General features: G+C 48.3%; 3 protein-coding genes and 1 long non-coding RNA gene across 11 annotated transcripts in view; 1 reads left to right on the top strand and 3 right to left on the bottom strand.

The window, feature by feature from the left end:
- Window positions 1–63: 63 nt before the first annotated feature.
- LOC134523715 (torsin-1A-like) lies at window positions 64–4,904 on the bottom strand. Its single transcript, XM_063353005.1, has 5 exons — window positions 4,617–4,904; window positions 3,855–4,120; window positions 1,999–2,174; window positions 1,783–1,910; window positions 64–801 (listed from the first exon to the last, which is right to left on the bottom strand). The coding sequence occupies exons 1-5, from the start codon at window positions 4,834–4,836 to the stop codon at window positions 551–553; spliced, it is 1,041 nt and encodes a 346-aa protein (XP_063209075.1). The 5' UTR covers window positions 4,837–4,904; the 3' UTR covers window positions 64–550.
- Window positions 4,905–5,324: 420 nt separating this feature from the next.
- C15H9orf78 (chromosome 15 C9orf78 homolog) lies at window positions 5,325–10,717 on the bottom strand. Its single transcript, XM_063353315.1, has 9 exons — window positions 10,562–10,717; window positions 9,193–9,252; window positions 9,034–9,085; window positions 8,755–8,825; window positions 8,598–8,675; window positions 7,963–8,160; window positions 7,576–7,712; window positions 6,724–6,822; window positions 5,325–6,280 (listed from the first exon to the last, which is right to left on the bottom strand). The coding sequence occupies exons 1-9, from the start codon at window positions 10,642–10,644 to the stop codon at window positions 6,189–6,191; spliced, it is 870 nt and encodes a 289-aa protein (XP_063209385.1). The 5' UTR covers window positions 10,645–10,717; the 3' UTR covers window positions 5,325–6,188.
- Window positions 10,718–10,992: 275 nt separating this feature from the next.
- Window positions 10,993–16,035, bottom strand: LOC134523658 (uncharacterized). Of its 5 annotated transcripts, none has more exons than XR_010073368.1 (4): window positions 15,181–16,035; window positions 14,005–14,278; window positions 13,125–13,210; window positions 10,993–12,581 (listed from the first exon to the last, which is right to left on the bottom strand). It is a non-coding gene; the product is annotated as an uncharacterized LOC134523658 (long non-coding RNA). The 5 variants fall into 5 exon arrangements; XR_010073366.1 differs by lacking the exon at window positions 14,005–14,278 and adding an exon at window positions 14,484–14,563; XR_010073365.1 differs by having other exon boundaries at window positions 14,005–14,563.
- A 445-nt stretch (window positions 16,036–16,480) lies between these two features.
- Window positions 16,481–20,857, top strand: part of GARNL3 (GTPase activating Rap/RanGAP domain like 3) — a 57,527-nt gene continuing 53,150 nt past the window's right edge. For 3 of the 4 annotated variants that reach the window (XM_063352802.1, XM_063352804.1, XM_063352811.1), the window contains exon 1: window positions 16,481–17,562. In XM_063352802.1, coding sequence (XP_063208872.1) covers window positions 17,489–17,562 — 74 coding nt within the window. In that variant the 5' untranslated portion in view covers window positions 16,481–17,488. Of the gene's footprint in view, window positions 17,563–17,738; window positions 17,887–20,857 lie in introns of those variants that run through there. The other variant, XM_063352810.1, reaches the window with a different exon arrangement.

The following is a 20,857-nucleotide window of genomic DNA, read 5'->3' on the forward strand; positions in this document are numbered from 1 at the left end:
TAGAAGGCTCCAGATTTTTATAATTATAGAATCCCCCCCATTATCTTTACTGGAACCAAGCTGTTTAAGGAGAAAAGACACATATTCTATTTTTAATGCGGCTATAGGAATATTCCCACGCAAGCCGAATGAAGATTTTCACAGACATAGGAACTTCGATTAAAATTCTGAATACTGTATAGAGATTGTCCACATCAAACCAAAACCCAACTAGAATTCGGTCATAATCTCAGTCCTTCTATGCATGCCAACAGTCTGCCAAATGGTTCTGGTGATCAAGACACGATCCAAGAGGAATCTTCGGTGCTGTCAGACACAGACCTCCACAGCCACAACACAGTTCATTCTTACCTTGGCAACACAAGGCCGAAGTACTTGGGAGCCATGACTAAGTGACAGAATAAAAACACAGAAGCACTGCCGCTTATTTACACACCAGTTAAAAAGTAACGTTCCTTTCTTTAAAAAGGTCTTAAAAGTGAAATGTCCCAGGTTCTCCACTTTGTAATTAAGTTAAATTTGCTTCTTTGCAGGTTGTAGCAATAAAGCATTAGAAGTCATAGTAATAATCCAGCTTTGCATCCACAGTTTTACAGCCTTTATCTGAATAAATTCTCTCCTCTCTGGGGAAGTAGGTCATTTCATCAGCTATTCTGGTTAAAATGTCTTCATCCACAGCATAGCCACGTGATTCAATCTCCACCCGGACGCACATTTTCACATGTTTATATTCCAGTGGCAGGAAGGGAACAAAGTAGTCAATGAGATTTCTATCAATCAAGGTGCTGTGCCAAAATCCACCTACAAAAGGAAAGAGAAGAGGTTTGTTTCTACTCTAAACGCTACTGTGGGTTAAATGACAGCAAGAGGCGTATCATAGCCCTCTGCTACATACCAGTAAGAATTCACCTGTGCTTTTAGGGCCCTATAATGCACAGGTAAGCCCAAATATAAGCCCCTTCTCATGGTACTTTGTACGTAAAGTTTTGTACAGACATACAAATGTGGTCCATTGGAGCCAAATAAATGAATTCTGACTGAATGCATTTAAGCCTTGCTCCCCAGGTGCCAGTCTCATAACTTCCCCTCTCTCACCTAGAGAAGAACAGATTTTCTATCTTTTATCAGGTCTCCCAGACCAGCTTGCGTTGCTCCTTTTTTCAGAGACTGCACCTAACCTTTTAAAAAAATGCAATAGGTTTGCTTTCGATGCTACTTTTAGACCATAATTATATTAAAAACCCTTTTCACCAGAAGTCCTGTGCGAGAAAACCTAGGAGACACTGGACTGCCCACAGTAGGGCTGGCATGTCAGCTTATTCCCCATAAATAGCTCCTAAATAACTGCTCCTAAATAACTAAATAATAGCAAGAAAGCCTAAGTGGATTGTGGACCAAGGAAGCGGTTTCCCCATAATAAAAAATTTTATTGGTTAAGGACTTTTCAGCTAATGCAATATCTTGCCTTACTGTCTAGACTTCCGTTTACATTCTCTTTAGCCCATTAGTATGTCAACAAGTGGACAGCATAGACTTCCCCCAACATATGCAATCCACTGGACAGCAAATGTGCTGGTAGCCAAGGTGTACACAGGGCTCCTTAACCTTCATTTCATCTCAAGAGCCATCTGTAGGCCCCAAAACTGCATCGTAGCTCCTTGCTAGCCAAAAACTGGAGGGCCAGATCAAGTAGAAACCATAGCTGTAAAAAATGCAGCTAAATGCAGCCCATCCCTTTTGCGGAACTTTTACCACCTCAAAAGCAATCACAGTTTTACTCACTATTTTTGTTATTGAAGACTGACACAGACAGTGCATTTTGCATATCTTGGAGCTGTATATCTTCCCTTCTCTTCCCGTTTCTCCAGAAATCTAGTGCCACCTCTGTTATCTTTTCAGCTCCTGCATTGCTAAGTTAAGAGAAAACAAAGATTGTAGCTAGAGGTAGTTTTAAAACACGTCGTGTGTACAGAACAGCAAACCTGAGAAGGCACTTACCTGAGGAATATGAAGATGGCTTGTCGGTAAGACACCCCATCCAGAAACTCATAGTAGTCCAGGAATGGCTTGATGGAATCAATGAGTCCTGCATGCATTTTATCCATTTCATCAAATATGAAGAGCGATCTGGGACAGATGCTCACGTTTCCCCGAATCCACGACTGCAACTGGTCCTGAGCAGCATAAAAATAAAAGATATTCAAAGAGTTATGTTGAAAAGACAGAAAATAGCACTTCTGCTTATTGACTTTTGCCCTGAAAGAGTCATTTCAATTGTGTCATTTTAACACTTTTGGCTTCTTGACTAAAACATGGTTAAAAGCTGTAAATAAAACTAACAGAATCTCATGCTGGTTCTGAAAAAAATTCAAGACACCAAGAGACAGGATGGGACAAGCAGGAAATCTCCTCGCAAGAAAGATATTGCTGTAAGCACAGCAAAAATGAAAGCACACAGCAGGACAAAGGACAGGTACCACCAAGGAATAGCAACACATAGCAAAGCCCTGACATGCAAAACAATTACTTTTGGCTGCACTTTGGTCTAAACATCCTTAGGCATCAAAATTATGACTATTAATTACCTGAACAGCACCAGTGAGAAATTACACCTGCAGTCACTGGCAAAAGTCAAAACAGAATTCAGCCCTCAACCCCGTGTTTTAATCATTCAGAAGTTAAATGAAGACAATTACAAGCCCTTCTTAAATGACAGTGTTGTTCAGAAGGGCTAATGGTTTATTGTATTTAAAGATTCTCTCACTTAAGTGTTACATTTAAGATCAATAATGAAGTAACTGGAAAAAAAACAGGTCTATCTGCTGGCAGATGAATGAGAAGTAACCGTTCTAACCGTTTTCAATGATCCATCTTTTTTTTATATTCACTGTTTACTCAGTCCCTGAACTGCAGAGGCAGAACAGGAAGGTGGCATCGGGTGTATTGTGGGTGAGAAGCAACAGTTCCGTCTACTGCCTTGGGCAGCAAGTTTCCCAAGGGTAATCATCTTGACACAAAAGCAGAAAAGGATCTGTTTTATTTTAAAACAGCTCAGTTGAAACAAGAGGGAAAGTAAGCTGTAAAGGAGGAAATGGATATTTCCTCCATTTAGAAATCAGGTTTGTAAACCATCCCATTCCCATTTTTAACATATAAACAGAACATAAACATTTAGTACTACAAAAGACAGTGGTTCTCATTCAAACTCTGCTGTTAAAGAAGTTAGTTAGAACAAAAAAAACACAGAAAACATGCATCTGAGCTACTGCTCCACATGATATCCACCTGCCTACAGCACTGCACTGACACGAACTGGCAGAACATTTCCAAATACATTTATTTGTACCTTTCTGACAACAGAGTATTTTTTCATTTTACAGCTGGGAAATGGATGCATAGAAAAACTAAATAACCTCCTCAGTGTGCAGTCAAACTGAAAAGCACAACCATGCCTCAGAGAACATGTGTCAGCTTGCGACGGCACCTGACACATTGGAGGTCACCAGGTAGTTCCCCAGAGTCATGAACTATTAGTTTTACACAGTGCCCACCAGTGTATCACCCAACCATGGAATCCTGCTCAGTCACGCTCATCGTTACGTCAGTTACATCTCTAAGCAAACTGTAGAACAAAAAAAACCCATATCGTTCTTCCCTAAAGAGAAGGAACACCAGTCCTAATGGATGTTAGGATTTACCCAGTTCTGTACAGATTGCAAAACTGTCACATTTTGCTGCAAAAAGCAGTATCTAGGTTTCTAGTATCAATTGTGCCATAACATTTATAGATCAACACAACAGTCACTGCAGTAGAGCTCTGCCCCACTGCCATGGTTTCCACAGCACATTCTTACCTTGTAGTGATTGATGTTGTGAGCGTGAGGGAAGTGTAAAGTCGCCACAAACTGATGGACATATTTACTCTGCAGACCTCTTTTATAAATGCTTTCAGCAACTATCTTACTGACAAAGTTTTTGCCTGTTCCAGTCCACCCGTGCAAGGAAAGGGCAAGAGGTTTTTTGACGTTGCTGTTGTTCAAGAAGCCCTTCACGGCCTTTACAACCACCTTGCTCACCAGGTGCTGCCCAAACAGCCGCTTGTCCAAATTCTCCTCCAGAGCTGGACGAAGAGAGACCACTCTGTCAACACAGAGGAGGGAGAGTGGCAGGGGGTCCCGCCGGCTTCTCCTCCCTCCTTACAGGAAAGTCCACCACCCGCCCTGGCCTGCAGGCTGCCAGCCCCAGGCCAGGGGGCACAAGGCCGGAGCCAGGGCCTACGAGGAGAGCCCACAGGCCCCACGGGCAGGCCTCTATAGGGAGACCCCCACGGGGAAGCCTAACAGACCCCAAGGCAAGGCCCCCATGGGGAGACCCACCAGACCCCACAGGGAGGCCCAAGAGGCCCCAAAGGGATACCCCAACAGGGAGACTCCCACCGGCCCCACGGGCAGGCCTCCACAGAAAGACCCCAACAGGGAGACACCACAGGCCCCACGGGGATGCCCCCACAGGCCCTGGCCGGTCTCGGAGCCTCCGGATCCCCCTAACACCCTCCCGCCACCCCCGCAACGTCCCCTCAGCCCACCCCAGCCGCCAGCACCCCCTCAGCCCCGCACCGGCGGCGACGCGCCGGTCGTGCCGCTGGAGACAGCACTCCCTGAAGTAGCAGTAGAGCCGCGGGTAGGAGATGAAGCCGGTAAGGGCCGAGGCGGCGGCGCCCGCGATCGCCAGCCCTAGGCTGATGGGCTCCACGGCGCTCGCCGGCCCGAGGAGCGGCGGCAGCAGCAGCAGCGCCAACCCCAGGGCCTCCCGCAGCGCGCCCCGCCGCAGCTTCATGGCCCGCCCGGCTCCGCCGCCGGCCCCGCCGCGCCGCTGCTTCCGCCCCGCAGCGCCACTTCCGCCACCGCCATCTTGGCTGCGGGCAAAGGCGGGGCTGAGGCCTGCCGCCATGTTGGACAGGCACCCGCGGCTGTAATTTAGCTAAATGGCGGCCTCGCGTGGTTCGCTTGATGAAGTGCTGCGCGCACGCTCGGACGTCAGCTTAGGGCCGTGTCGGCAGGTACCCGCGGGGAATGCCGCCCCGGACTGCACGGGGGCACAGGCTCAGAGACAACCTTGCACGGTTACCTGGCCCAGAGACTTTTCCCCTTTTCTGAAAAAAGGTAAAATCTGGAGCTATTTCCCCCCCACCCCACCAGCCTCCCCGGAGTTTCCGCTCCTGAGTGATGGGGCATGGACACCTGCCATGGGAGACCCTGACATTCGTTACCACCAGAACCCAGAAACCATCAGTGTGCATTCCAGAAGAAAAAACGTCATTTACAAGCACTTAAAAACACTTTTATTATTTTCAGGTTACAAATCTTGCCTTCAAACTCCCACACATCATACCTCCTGGGCAGACATGGCTGACACTGGCTGCGGGGCCTCTGGCTTCTTCATCAGCTGCCATAGCGACCCTGTCCTGAGAGCTGAAAGTGAGATTTTCCTCAAATCCAACAGTTAACAACCTGATCAAGTTCTCTTCTTAGCTAAAATAAAATGCAGCGAATGGCTACAGAAGTAAGTCTACAGGGGGAAAAAGATACAAAACGACACGGCGCATGATATAAAATCCCCGGCGCTGTGTATCTGCTTCGTTCCTTGCGCTGAGGACGGGCCCGGCGAGGCAGCACCAGGCACAGCCAGCGCTGATTTCTCCCCGAGCACTTGCAATCCAGGCTGAGGAGCAGCGGCACCGAACACACGGCTGCAGCGTCTCAGCCTTACACACTCTGCAGAGCTCAGGCCCTTGGGAACAAAGGCAAAGTCCCCAACAAAGCTACATTCCAGCAAACCAGCAATTCCAGCAAAACCCTTCCCTTTATTCTTACAAGGCAAACAGCACTGCTGCTTTTAAAGGATCTCTTCTTTTACTATTTTTTAAGAGGGTGAAAGAATGCCAACCATGAAAGCTCACGTTCTTCTAAAAGGTTTGTAACTAAAAATAACCTATATACAAGATTTTATGGACCAAAGAGTTCACGATCACCTGCCAAGTGATTCACTACAGGGTCACGAGAAAAGCTTCGTAGGTAACACCAGCATGTGAAGGTAGTGACTCTCCGCACATCCATTTCAGGTCACTGACACAAAATCCTTTATTGGAGGAAATTAAGAGCAACTGCAAAGACTTCAGCCCATGTTCATCAGTATCGCCTATTCATCTTCTTGAATTTCTCATAGTGATAATCATCAGTTGCTTTTTCATTGAGCGGACGTTTGCGATTTGGAGGAGACCCTTCAAAAGAAAGAGAAGGAAATATTAGTTCTCTGGCCTTCCACAGGAGACATTTCCTCACCTCCAGCACCTCCCTTAGACAGCCCCTTGCTCTGTGAAAGGTTCTTGCTTTAGCTGTCACTGCTCCCCAGCCTTGCCCCCCTTGCTATTCCAGCTTTCATCACACCCTTGTCAGCCACCTTTGGCAACACGTTTTAGGTCAGACCTTCGCTACTCCAGCCTTGGGCATCTCTAAAGACATCCCCTACCCAGAGGGCTTCATGTGTGGCCTGGTAGTGTACATCAGATGCAATAGCCTCTCATGGACTCAAATTGCTCCATTTCCCCACTATTTCAGGGCACCCAGAGAAGAGAAGGTAAGAAAAGCCAGATCATTGCTCTGTGCAAGACCCCTGAAGAGTTTCAGTGTCTCTCCTTATGACATTTCAGATAAAGGAACATACGCTCAGGTTCTGGCCTCTCCGTATCCCCCACTCTCAGTGGACGGGGCTTTGGCTCTTCTTTGTTCCTTCGCACTGGTGCGTTTAGCTCCTCATGATAAACTGAAAGAAGGAAAACATCAGATGAGGAATGTTATCTGGAACAGTGGTATGCAGAGGGACATAATTCTATGGCATTTGTGACAACTGATCTTTAGCAGAAACAACAGAACCTCAAAACAAGCATTTCCGTAATTGGTTTCTATGCATAATCAATACAGGCAAGATGGGAGACAGCAAATTTCAGTAGCACTATTTCATCAGAAGTGGCCCAAAGACTCATTTCCTTCGGAACACAGAAATCTGACTCCAAAACTCTCCTGTAAGCGTGGTTAGGCACAGCGGAAGGCTGCCTTTCCTCCAGACGGCTGCCGTATGAGAGGCTCTCCCAGAAATTACTTCCCATCTCCCGTCTAGTAAGGTCTATGTTTGCTTGACCACCTGTCTGCCTGGGCAGCTGACAAAATGGATTGTGTCAATTACAAACCATCATTTGTAATGGCAGATGAGGCAGGCATTTCCAGCACACGCTCAAGACACAACTTAAAGAAAAACTTTTGGAAATTTATGACGTGGTGTCAGCTGGGAGTTCAAGAGCAGAAAGTCAAGCCATGAGTAATATGTCCCTCTCCTTGCTCACGGATGGAACAAAAAGACCAAGCCAGATGGGTTCTATCTGAGCATCCCAGAACAAGGCAGCTGGTTGTGGTGATACACAAACCAATTTCTCCTGCATCAGACTCTATCCCAATTGACTGCTTTTCTTCAGCAGAGGAGAGGATCACACCTGGGTCATGAGAGCTATGTGAGACTTACATCTATTGTGCTGGACATAGTTAACAGCCATGTTGGTGGGAACAAAGGAAGTTTCACTGTCTTTCTTTTTGTTCTGCTGCTCTGCCAGCAGCTTGGCCTTGGCCTCTTCAGTTGAGATGATGTTTTTTATTTTTGCACTAGGAGGAAAACAACAAAGAAAACCCTCATTAATATTTAGAAGGGTAGATTTAGGGGATAGTATTAACACTACTATAGTATGCAATATGTTTTTTGAGAGAGAAGGCAGTGCTCTAGAAACAGAGGCTTTGTTTCCCATCCCAGAGCCCAATTGGGGCTGTCTGCTCCAGCCATACCGGTACTCTGCCCATCAGCACTTGCCCATCCTGGCAATTCAGGCCAGAACCAACGTATCTGTGAACTACATACTCAATTCCCAGGTCCACTTCGGGAATGCCGCTCAGCATCTGGTTGGACAGCATCTCCTCAGTCTTCTTGGCAGAGGAGACACGGATGTTCTCTGGCAACTCGTACAGAGAATCCTCGGCATTTTTTAGCTTCACCTTCTGCTCCTCGTTCTCCACAATTCCCTTTCTCTTCTTCAGCTCCGTCTCAATGTACTTCATCCTAAACAGCAGCGCATGAGGGACACACAGTTATTTAATTATTTTTTTCTGTACTCTGTCGCTGCACTGCTGGGCACAGGTGCATCCCTGTCCTGAGAGCTAGGAGAGAGGAATGAGCAATCTCCCCGAAGGAACTCGGCTGACATCAATTGCACGAAGCAATTGTGCAAGAACTGATCAGATCCTCCAAGCTCGTTCACCACCAGCAGGGAAGGCTCCCACTGCTATTTAATGCCAGGCGAGCTGGTTGGCACCTCCCATCCATAAAAAAGCCTTCCCAAGAGTGGTAGCCAGGAGGTGAAAGGGCAAGTGGAAGTTTCCGTGAGAACTCGGGAGATGTTCTGGGATGAGTCGGTATCCAAGACAGAAAAAACCCATATTGTGAGGGGACACCCAACCTCAAATTCAACATCCCAGACCCAACGCAGCACAACTTACATGTCAGCATCTTCATCCCGCCTGTTGGTTTCAGCTGAGAAGGAAGTTCCCAAGTTTAGATCTTCCTCTTCATTAATCCTAAATGGAAGCCACAGTGTTTACAGTTTTCAGTTTGGGGCTGTTGGTTGTTTGGTCTTCAGAGCTCATCTGCACCCACCTGTCCTTGCCTCTTTCTTTCAGCTTCTTCATGTCCACCATTCCCCCAGATTTTATCTTAAACGGGTCATCCTGTAAAATGAGACATAAGGAATAAGCCTCAAGCTTCCCTTGAGTTTAATGCTAGTCTTCGGGATCTGGATTCACAAAGAGAGAACATTGAAGGATTGAGCCATGGCATCAGTCCTACCCCCGGCCAGACAGCGATGGGCTGGACCGCACTAGTGTTTTCACAGCGTTATATCTTAGCCCTGAGGTAATCAAAGTGTCCAGCACTTACCACAAGTGTTGCTTCTTCTTGCAACTTTTCTCCCACAAGCAGAGCTACAGCGCTAGTCAAGCAGATAAAGAAAGTAAAAACATTTCAGTGGAAGGAATTTACCGTTACGTTACACCGAGGGACAACACAATTTCACATCCTTGGTGCTACATCCCTTACCTCACCCCATTGGGTCGCTTTCTGAGGCTCTGAACTTCTTTGGTTTCCTCAAGTTTTAACCTAAAGAAAAAAAACATTTCACCTAGTACTTGATGTTTTGCTTTTTGTTGATTAACTTAATTTGATTTTCTGCAGTTAACATGGAACCTTCTAGACAGGCCTTGCCTTAAAATTCTGCATATCAGTGTCTATTTTTCTGGTTACAAATTAGATAGATATTTTCTATTTTACTTTATTTAAGCAATTCCATTTATTTATGCAGTTAGAAAAAAAGCCACATGACATCTGCTGCCTATGTCCCCTCAACACGCCTTCGCTCGGCTGAGGAAAGAAGCACCCCAGCATCGAAAGGCTTTAATAAGAAGCCAATATGGGAAAAACAACTCCAGCATCGTTGGTTTTGGTCCATGAGGATCTCCAGACAATATTCTCCTCACAGGAAAACAAAGGGTCACCAAGAAACATGAATTAATGCGGAGCACCTTTACGCCTTCAACAATTTGACACTAGCTAATAAAAATCATACAGTCATTTCTCAGGAAAAGGAGGAACTAACGAAGCACAGAATTTGCAGCAAAATTAGCAGCAGCTCTCAAGTGGGTATAACACAGATGAATGGATGTCAACATACATCAGTGACTCAGAAGAAAGTTTAGGGTAAATTTAAAGATCAAGTCTCTCTATACAGATTGACATGCACTCATAATTTCTTCAGATATTTGGACTTTTACTAATTATGCACGTTTTTCACTATCTGCCATGAACTATGCATCATGCCATATTTGTCAGAGGCAAAATAAGAACTAGAAAGATCTTGCTTGGAATGCAGGGCTCTGCAAACGAAAGGGCCCATCTGCCCTGTCTGCATCCGTCAGAAATTGCGCTCTCATTTATGTCTGCAGAACTGGAGCCCATGGAACCACCCCGGTGCGCGGGGCTGCAGAGCCACCCTGCATCGCCTCGGTTTCACGGGCTGCTTCCCAAAGTCAGTATTTTCTGATTCTAGGTGATTTAAACCTTCCACGACAAACTTCCCTCAGTTGTTGCTCTAGTATTATACTGCTGGTGAAAATAACGGGGCAGATTCTTGCGGGTGCCAGTTCCCGAGGGGAAGGGCCGCATCCGTCAGGAATGCCGTGCACGGCCAGCGGCGGGGCTGCGCCGCTCCCGGTGACCTCGCGGGGCTCTCGGTGTCCCCTGCTCCATCCCACGAGGGGCTCCGCGGGCTGTCCGGCCCCGGCTGCTCGCCTCTCCCGGCCGGCACATCCCGGAGGAGCTTCGGTGGAAGAGACCCCCCATCTCCGAAGCGACCGGGGCTCCCGGCGGGTTCGGCCGGGCCCAGACGGGGTCTCTGCCGGTCCCCACCCACCTGACCTCCTCCGCCACCTGCTCGTCCTCCTCCTCCTCCTCCGAGTCCTCCCTCCGCCGGCGGAACGACTTCTTGGCGGGCATGGCCCTGGCTGCTGCGCTCCACCACCGCCGCCGCCACACTGCGGCCCCCCGCGCCCCGAGGCCTCTCCGGGCCGCGTCGCACGGCGATGACGCCACAGACCCGCGACGAAGCCGCGCGGCGCCACTCTTCCGCCAGTACCGCGGCCGGGCAGGGGCCGCCCGCCAGGCCAGGCCTACCCCTACCCCCCTCCCCTTCCTCCGAATCAATTTTAAAACAATATTTTGTTCATTAGTTTTTCTGGGAAACCTCTTCTGGGAAAGGGGTAAAAAAGCAAGGAAGATGAACTAGCAAACATGGCATGGATACTTTTAATTTTTTTTTATTTTATTTTAAATTAAACCAGCCGATGCACTTGGGAAGAGGGGTCAGTTTTGAGGAAGGAACTCAGAGCCTGAAAGCGTCCCAGTTTTTATGTGTTAGTCAAAGATACTGTGCTCTTGTCACTCGTCTTTTAAACCGACAGCTGTTACGTGACACTATTTTGCTTCTCGGTGAAGGTGCCTGAGATTGGTCGGTTGTTTGTTCAGCATCTCTCCGCAGGTTATAGGGATCCTGGTTACAACCCCTGTTGTGTTTTCTGGCATGTAAATATGATTCCTTCCCCCTTCAATTTTGCTTTGCTCCTCCAGTTCAGTTCATTGAGTTCCAAAGAGCGTTGGAAAAACATTGTTATAAAATTATCCTTGAGGTTTGTTTTCTGCCAAGGCAAGGTGCTAGGCAAGCTCTGCAGCTCACAAGATAAGTGTTGCTGATATGGCTTATTCATTTATCCTTTTTTTTTTTTTTCTTCTTTTCTCCCCACTGTCAGTGATTCAGACCAGATAACGCTGGGAATTCTTTCAAATGTCCTCAAAATGTGAAAACAACAGAGTGTAGAGAAATGTTTGTTTTCCCGCCCTGCCTGCTGAGCTAGCGCAGAACCCCCAGTTTCTAGGGGGGAACGTGTGGTTTACCAGTCTGCTCAGGTTCAGGGAGAACAGAGTATTTGTGGTAAACAAAAGCAGTTAAGTTATGTATGATGTAAGGCATGTAGGAGTTAATGCGAGTTTTTATCCATTGCTATTAGACTCTGCATCATTCAGAGACGCTACATGATCCAGACACATCCCTCATTGTTCTGATCATTACCTTTATTCGTGCGTTTCCTTCTCCTCCCCATTGCCTGGCTCGCTTCCCTATGGGTTAGCAACGGGTCAGAGCTGCGCTGGCTAACATGACTGGCTCCTGATTTAGACTTGTGTTGATCTCTTTGAACCTTGAAGATGGATATCTTAATCTCTAATACACAAAACATACTAATTTATCTTCTTACAACCTGTGAGAGCAAATCTGGCGTGTAACTGAAAGGAACTCTCCGTTCTTGTCCTAGGAAAACACACCCCCGCAGGTGAGCGCTGGTGAAAATGGGGGTTACAAGAGACATCTGTCCTCACCTGGATTCCATAGGAGAGGTGCCAAGGTACAGGGTGTTCTGGTTGTCAGTCCTTTCCCCTTTAGCTATTGTGCATGGGTTTGCATGTTTGTTTTTTGAAGAAAATACTGCCTGTCTCCATAGAGGAGGGGCAGAAACTCTTCTTCCATGCTGATGTACCCTGCACAGGTCCATAAAGTAAGCCTTTGCCCACCCCATCTGATCTATTTCTTGCTGTCATTTTATCCTGCTCAAATGTGTCACTTTAATTGGAAGTGTGATATTAAAAAACTAAACACTGTGAGCTGCAGGTTGGCGAGGCCTGTGTTACAGAGAAGTTTCCCACTCTTGAAGAATTAGGTAACTTAAAAAACAAACATGCAAACAAACCTTCTTTTTTCATGAATATACAGGGAACTTGCCAGTCTTGTGGAGCTGTGGGACCAAGTCTCCGGACTTGTCTTCAGGAAACAATAGCTTGCTATGTGTGCGCGTGCCATGGTAGGACTTCTCTTTAATATAAATCTAAAAAAAAAAAAAAGAAAGAAACAATTGTACTGAAAAAAGAAAGGTGGGAATCAAAGAGGGGGTTCACACTGGAACTATCCACCATTTTTTTAGGTATTAGAAGGTTAGAAAACTGGCAATATCAATTCTGAAGTTGCAGCTGCCGGAGGGACTGGAGCTGCGGACTCTTTTGTGAAGGGTCTTCACACTTAATAATAAATGCAGTGAAGGGCTACAGGAATAAGTCTACAGGGGGGAAGAGATATACTGACACAAAATTTTTTATTAATGAAAATTAAGAACAAATGCAAAGACTTTGGTCTACCTTCCTCAGTATCACCTACTTATCTTCAATTTCTCATAGTGATAATCACCCATAACATTTTCATTGAGTTTGCAATTTGGAGGAGACAGTTCTAAAGAAAGAGAAGGAACTATTCCTTCCTGTCCTTCCATCTTCTTGGATTTCTTGTAGTAAGAATCATCTCTAGCTTTTCCATTGAGTGGATGTTTGCAATTTGGAGGAAACCCTTCTGAAGAAAAAGAAGGAACTATTATTACCTGTCCTTTGATCTTCCTGAATTTCTCATAGTGATAATCATCTGTTGCTTTTTCATTGAGCGGACGTTTGCGATTTGGAGGAGACCCTTCAACAGAAAGAGAAGGAAATATTAGTCCTCTGTCCTTCCACAGGAGACATTTCCTCACCTCCAGCACCTCCCTTAGACAGCCCCTTGCTCTGTGAAAGGTTCTTGCTTTAGCTGTCACTGCTCCCCAGCCTTGCCCCCCTTGCTATTCCAGCTTTCATCACACCCTTGTCAGCCACCTTTGGCAACACGTTTCAGGTGGGACCTTTGCTACTCCAGCCTTGGGCATCTCTAAAGACATCCCCTACCCAGAGGGCTTCATGTGTGGCCTGGTAGGGTACATCAGATGCAAGAGCACTGCAAGTGCAGAAAGTCAAGCCGTGAGCCATACGTCCCTCTCCTTGCTGACAGATGGAAGAAGACCAAGATAGATGGGGTCTGTCTGAGCATCCCAGAACAAGGCAGCAGAGAGCTCCTTGTGGTGATACACGAAGCAATTTCTCCTGCATCAGACTCCGTCCCAACTGACTGCTTTTCTTCAGCAGAGGAGGGGGTCACTCCTGGGTCAGGAGAGCGATGTGAGCTTTACCTCTGTTGTGCTGGCGATAGATAACAGCCATGTTGGTGGGAACACAGGAAGTCTGGCTGGCTGTCTTTTTGTTCTGCTGCTCTGCCAGGTGTCCCTGCCCCTGCGCTCCCCTCGGTGAGGGCCCTTCCGCTCACCCAGGGGAGTGTCAGGGCATTGTCCCGCCCAGCACACACCCACTGTCTCCTGAGCTGTGCGCCTTCCTTTGCAGTTGGGCCAGGAGCTCCCACCTCCCAGTACCCCCAGTTTATCCAGTATAAATACTCACTGAGGTCTGGGACTGGCTTCAGTCACCACAGGGGCACCAGGAGCTGCTTTTCAGCATCCCCGGCCTCTCCACGCACCCACCGCTCAGCTCCAGCAGTAACAATAAACATCCCTTTGCCTCTGCGATGCTGGCTCGAAGGCTCAGCTGCGTGTGGCTCTTCACATGGTACCTCGTTTTGCCCCAAAAAGGGGGGTTTGGTCATGGTGAGGAGGCAGGGGTGAGCGGAGGGCTCTGCCGCGGGTCCGAGGGGAGCTGGGCAGCCCTCCCAGCCTGCCTGATGTGAGAGGGACATGGGAGAAGTGTTTGTGGAGTGTGTCAGGAATGGTATGGCCAGGACTGGGGCAGTGACCGTGCTTTGTACTGAAGAGTAACCCGCTCCCTCTACCTACTCAGAGGAGACAGCTCCTGGATCGCCCTCGGCTCTACCCTGACCTTAAAACTCCTCCCTGAAACAATGAGAAACAATGTCAGCAACTTACACCACATACTGCAAAACTGGTGAAAAAACCCCACAGTTCTATCATCAATAAAGTCAGGAATTCTAGAAAACGCAGCACTCCTTGAATAAAGAAAAGCATCCTATTAAACCATCCGGGCACGCCATAAACACTCATTACAAAGTTACTGACCTGGAAAAAACGAAAACAAAAAAGCAGCCTGCAAGTCAACTTTCTACTATACAGGCAGCTGGTCCTGAAGGTGTTAGCTCAGCCTTCTCACCTCCGCCTCTCTAAACGCCAAAACGCGCCCGCCCGAGCTGCTGAGCCCGCCCCGGAGCTACAGCCAAATGAAGGACGGAGCGAACCACCGGCCCCCGCAGAGCCCGGCCGCGGAACGAGCTCCCGCCCCGAGCCCGTGGCTCATGTACCCCGGGCCCCGCCCACCGCCCTCGGGGCCCCGCCCACCGCCCTCGGGGCCCCGCCCACCGCCCTCGGGGCCCCGCCCACCGCCCTCGGGGCCCCGCCCACCGCCCTCGGGGCCCCGCCCACCGCCCTCGGGGCCCCGCCCACCGCCCTTCCCACAATCCCCTGGGAAAGGGGCGGGGCCAACCCCCCCGGAAGAAATAAAGGCGGCCACAGGAGCAGTCGGGCCATTTCTCTTGCCTTAAGTTCCCAGCGGGCAAAGCGCCGCCGCTTTTTATTTCCATTTGGGACTCGCCTCTGGTGATTCTCTTACCGCTTTTGTTTGAGGCCTGTCCAGTTGTTGCTGTAGAGAAGAGAGTTCCCCGCAGGGGTCGCTTTATTTTTGCGGTCTTCAGATATTTTTGTGGTTAACTGTTAGTCGTGTTTTGGAAGAGTGCTGGAAGCATATGATTTCCAGAAGACTGATGAGCATTTACGGGGTCCTGGGGGACTAAAGTGCCACAGAGACGCGCGTCGGCGGACTGAGGGGGCTAATGGAGGACTAAAGTGTCGTACAGACGCGCGTCGCCGGACTGAGGGGGCACTTCCGGGGTCCTGGAGGACCACGGACATGGACACCCGGAAACTGGCGGGCACTGACGGGGGCGCGGTAACGCGTAAGGGCCGGTATGGGAGCGCCGATGGCCGCTCTCGAGGCCGGGCGGGCGGCACCAATCCCGCTCGAGGTGGCGGGGAGCTCGCCGGAGTCCCGGCGGTCCTGGTTCACGCTCCGGCTGCCGCTCTCCCGAGGCCGGCGCCGGACCGGTCTCCGCGAGGTCGCGCATGAGCACGAGCTGCGGCACCAACGCACACCGCCGCCGGGCGCGTGGCCACGGCGCACGCGCGGCTCCCCCCCTGCAGGACCAGCCTTCAGCCGCCCGGCGGCAGCACCCCCTTAACTGTCCCGCTCGCGGCCCTCATTAGGGTGATGAGTGGTGACCGCTCTCAGCCCGCTTTAGCCCAGGCAGGGACCGGCTCTGCCCTCTCTGCATTCGCAGCCCAGGCAGCGAGAGCCAGCGCCTCTGCACCAAAAACCTGCGGAACAGGGGTTTTCGCCCCGGAACGAGACCCAGGGACGCTGCATCGCTCCGCGCCGGGCACCAGGGCCGGCGGTGGGGGGGATGTAAAAGCAGTGAGTCTGCTGGCGATCGGGGAGGGAGGCTGGGCTGGTGCCTTCACATAAGAATTGGTGATTTTGGCTTTCCTGCATGACTTTTTTTTTTTTTCCCCTTTCTGGCTGTATAAATCCATATATAGCACAGACATTTACACTCATGCATCTATTTACACGTATGTATATATTTAGGGAATTTATATTATCTGCTTACACTTATATAGAAAATCTGCTTAGACTTAATGTAACACTTATGATACAGAATATCTATTTAGACTGCTTATACATCTATTTTGTCAATAATATCTTTTTATAAATACATTTTTTAAGTATTTTTATATTCTGGGATCTTTTATATAACACAGAAGCACATAATCATAGAATCCTTAGAGACAGAGGGTTTTATTTTGAACTTTTGAACTTTTTTATTTCAAAACTTTTGAACGCCTCCCTCTGTGCCCAGGGTGCAAGTCAGAGCTTGTCCTCTGTGGCTGTCCACAGAGCTCCAGCCTATGATGCTCCTTCAACTGCCCAGCTGTACGTCAGCGCCTGCAAAAGGCAAGAACAGTTACCGAGCAGCCAGGCAAATGCATGGCCCTCCCAGAACTATTCCCTGCCCTGAGGCCCGTAATTGTTCTCAAAATTAAGACTGACTCTACGCTGCTTTCGTCACCTCCTCCAGCTCCGTTTCATTACCAGGATGTCACATACCCCTCAGAGACTGTCAGGCTCACCCAGGTACCCAGCTAACTCCAGCCTTCAGCAGATGGCAGCACCCAGAGAAACTGTGGCACAGACGGAGGCTGCAATGCTGTTTCTCTCACTTGGCACAAAAATGCACACGCCCAACACGGAAAGCAGGAACAAGCAGTCATCTCTCACCTGCCCACCCTCTCGTTTGCCACAAGCAGGGGAAGGAAAGCCAGGGGACCATCTGTCACTGTGCCTGAGCGCCACCCGTTCAGCGTGCTCTCACCAGACGAGAGCTAGGGAGCCTGCCCAGCCAGCAGCGCTTCCCCAGCCCTCTGTCACCCCTACTCCATTGATGCTTACGCACTAAGTGGAGCCCTAGTCTTCCCTCGTAGCGCACGCTGGCATGTAACCGCCACAGCACTCGGTATTTGCAGTCAGACCTTCAGACCGCTCAGAAAGCTGTGTCCAGCCAAGACAGGATAAAAACCACGGCCTCTAAAAACTCCAGACAGGGGAGGGACTGAGCTACAGGGAAGCTGGCCCCGGCCAAGGCAATGACAGAAGCGGGGCGTCCCTTCCCTCTCTCGAGCTGCCCAGCGGACAACGCCGCGCCCTCTCCGCCGCCGGCGCCGCGGGCTCTAGGACCCGGCGACGGCACGGGCCGGAGCCCCGCGGCCTGCGGCCTGCTCCGCCACCGGGGGCCCGCGGGCTGCCGAGGCGCCGCGCTGCTGCGGCGGGGCGAGGGGCAGGGCAGCCGCGGCGGGAGGGCGTCCCGATGCCCTTCTCAGGTGCGCCGGGCAGCTTCACCGCCAGCTGCTGCTGGTGCCCGGCGCCTCTGAGAGCCCTCTGGTAACTACCTGGCTCGGGAGCGGCCGAGAGAAGCCGGGGCTCGGCCGGCGGAGTGCGGGGGCCGGGGGGGGGGAGCCGGCGGCGCCGTGGGCCGGCGGTGGCGGGCGGCCCCTGGGCTCCGCTGCCCGGGGCGGCGCGGCCGGCGGGTGCCAAGGCGGCAGCCCGGGAGGGGCTGGCCAGGGGCTCGTTCCCCATGTCGTTTGGCAGCGGCCTGCCCGGCCTGACGGTGACCCTGAAACGGGAGAAAACCGGAAAAACGCCTTCAGAGATTTGTCTTAAATAAACCAACAAACAGAAAGTCTCTGAAGAACTCTTCCGAATGAGGTCTGGGTGAACCTCCAGCCCTTGATAAGGCTACGTTTTCTTTTGTTGACATCTGTGTTATGTATATATTTGATTGTACTTATGTCTTTGTGTGGATGTACAGATAGGCACGTGCGCGTATTCTCGGAGACATAAGAAAGTCATGCCTATGGGGAAAAAAACCATTGTCCTTTAACTTTGCCTTAAAAATTATTCGAAGCTGTACTAAGAGCTGTACAGATTAATTGCTCCATTTGGGAAACTTAGAATATTTGTAAAAGCAAGGCGTTCTATTGTTAAACTGGTATCTTTATTTTTTTCTTGATCCGATGCTTTGCTGAGGTATTTAAAATATTTTAATTACCGAGAATGATTGGTTTTATGGAAATGGCTGGCTCAGCCGGTTACCCGCAAAAATAGCTAGTTCAGTCAATCTTGTGTAGTTTCCAGTGCATTGTAAAAGATAATTACTCTAGTTCTAGCTACGTAGCTATGTAATACACCTTTTTCTTTTTTTTTCACAGAAGAAACACAGTTTAATGGTCATGGGTTTTTTCTCTGTAAGAATTGTAGAACGGTTAGAGTTGGAGTAAGTTAGACATTTTGTGCGTTAGCCCTAAAATATTAATTGAAATTTTATCCCTGTGTTGGAGTTGCCCTTGGTTGGTGGTGTTTTTTTCCTAACAGCTAACATTCTGGTTTGGGTTTTATTGGCTTTACTGGATTTTGTTTGGATTTTCACCCCTGTCTGCGTCAGCTGTGTCATTGCAAGAACTTTTCCCTCATTTTTAGTAAGCCAGAACTGTCATTTACATAACAAATTCTCCACTGCATGCTGAGATTCTGCTTGTCTGCTTGGTGCCAAACGTGATGCTGACCACGCTTCAGAGGATGCTATTGTGGTGATTCTAGCTTCTTACTTTTAAGTAAAATTTTTATTTTAATATCTCATCTGTGCACAAATTGTGGTGACTGGCTTTTCCTCAGTATTCAGTACAATGCTGTCTAGATGCGTCTTGAGCTCCCATCGCTTTTCATCTGGTAGGCAAGTCACCATGCAAGCCCACTATTTCAGTCGCACAGTGTGAATGGAAGTCATTCTGGTGTGGCGTCTGGACTTGAGAGCAGCATTCCACAGCAAATCTGACCTACCTGCTTGGATCCGACTAGTTTCTGCTACTTGCAGGCACGCTGAAGAGGTGTACTTTACACACAAAGCTCTCTTCTCATGGCTGAAATTATGTTATACCTTTACAATCCATTAAATGATCAGGACACAGCAGGGTAGTAAGAAGCAGCTGAGGGTCTGCTCCTTCTGGATCCCTTGCCTTGCTAGTACTGTAGGTTTTTCTGGAAATCTCATTTGCTAAGCATGAACTATTCCCCTACTTCCTCTGTGCCGATTGTAGTAATTTCTGAGGTCTCAATGCGTTTTGTCACCAAGCAAATACACTATATATATATAAGAGCTTACATGAAGTATTTTGCCTTTCGTTCTGTATGGTTGTTTTGTAAGCAGGCTGGACTTTGGCCTTGTGAAAGCCTTCAGAGTTGGCAAGTATGCTACACTGAATGTAGAATCTCAAACTTGCCCAGGCTGTGGCCAACCCATGCCGCTTCAGGTCTGCACAGGGCCATTGAACGCGCAGTGTGAAGGGGAAAGCTTGGAAGTAGTAATGGTGAGTAAAGTTGGGCTGTGCACTAGAAGTGTTTTTGTCTGGGTGGAAGAGATTCCTGGTCGAGATTAGTGTGGTCTGAATTCTACCTGCGTCCCTACCTGGCTAAATACATTTGAAGGTCCAAAACCAATGAGGTGATAGAAAATGCTGGCTATGTGGACTTAAGTAGAATTTGAGCCATCTTGCTCTAGCGTGTATGTACACAGGGTTTTCATGACCTCATTACTTCTTTTGCAAACATCTAAAAAAAACCCCCCGAACTTCAATTTTTGTGGCTTTGTCTGCTTTTGAGATACTTTGCTTCTAGCCTTGTCTTTTTTTGTAGCCGTCCAGTTCTGAAAAAGATGAATGGTTTTGATTTTGTCTAATAAAAAGAAATCTAACATATCTTCTCTTTTGGCATCATTGTATGTTATCTAAGTACTTTGTATTGCGTGCTTCAGAAGAACGTGAGAGATCTCAGCGGAGAGTTACAAAATAGTTTTCCTGTAAAGCGAAAGCTCACCCTTTTAAAGTGTCACTAAAAGTGAGTTTGTGGTCTTCTGGGAAAGTTGAGGAGATAAAGTGGATTGATAGAATTATTTTGAAATCTTAATTGTAGTGTAACTTGTTAGGCTGAAATAGACCAGCTGTATTCCCGTCTAAGAGTCTGCAGTAATTTTCAAAGTGTGTTCCTTGTCTGCAAGGTGCTGAGGATCTCATCTGTCCTGAAGTTTGTTAGAAAGTAAACTTGTTTTATAATGCCTTAACAAAAGTAATGATGAAGAGTCCTTGTTTTGAGAGAAGAATAGCCCTATTTGAAATCACTGTCAGTACAGGCATCATGAGCGGTGAATTGAGATCTTCATCGGTCTTTATATAATCCATAGAAAATGGACGTGAATGGCCCGTGCTATTACAAAGAGGCAAGCAGATCAAGGGAGATGTAATTCTGGAAATTCAACAAAGAAAGTTGAGGTTCATTTCAATGAACCTTCAGGTTTATTACCATTCTGTGTCTTTTCCGGTGAATAACTTCTTTTTCTTAATATTCCCATAACTCTATTTCTCAGGCTTTCTTCTTTATAATTCATAGGCTGTGGGCTTTTTCATCTGTCCCTTTCTTTAAATATTCTCTCTCTCAGTACATATGCTTGTAAAATCCATTTTTATATATTATGTGGCGTTTTTTTTCTTTTGGGGGAAGTATGGAACTTCACATAGAATCATCAGTAATTACAAATAAAGCTATGGCAGTTCTGTTTGTGTCTCTGCCAGCCTCTTACTGCAGAGACGTGCTGCATCCTGCAATGGAATACTAGAAACATCTGTCA

The sequence above is a fragment of the Chroicocephalus ridibundus genome, chromosome 15, assembly GCF_963924245.1.
Source record: "Chroicocephalus ridibundus chromosome 15, bChrRid1.1, whole genome shotgun sequence".
Classification (NCBI taxonomy): Eukaryota; Metazoa; Chordata; class Aves; order Charadriiformes; family Laridae; genus Chroicocephalus; species Chroicocephalus ridibundus.

Bases quoted from the DNA above. Each gene is read 5' to 3' on its own strand.
- LOC134523715 (XM_063353005.1), bottom strand. From the start codon at position 4,836: ATGAAGCTGCGGCGGGGCGCGCTGCGGGAGGCCCTGGGGTTGGCGCTG. The intron at 4,121-4,616 runs GTGCGGGGCTGA...CTCTTCGTCCAG, and splicing joins CGACCGGCGCGTCGCCGCCG to CTCTGGAGGAGAATTTGGAC. The intron at 1,911-1,998 runs GTAAGTGCCTTC...CTCTTAACTTAG, and splicing joins GCCATCTTCATATTCCTCAG to CAATGCAGGAGCTGAAAAGA.
- C15H9orf78 (XM_063353315.1), bottom strand. From the start codon at position 10,644: ATGCCCGCCAAGAAGTCGTTCCGCCGGCGGAGGGAGGACTCGGAGGAG. The intron at 8,676-8,754 runs GTGGGTGCAGAT...GCTTCCATTTAG, and splicing joins AAAGAAAGAGGCAAGGACAG to GATTAATGAAGAGGAAGATC. The intron at 8,161-8,597 runs GTAAGTTGTGCT...GCTGCTGTTTAG, and splicing joins CGGGATGAAGATGCTGACAT to GATGAAGTACATTGAGACGG.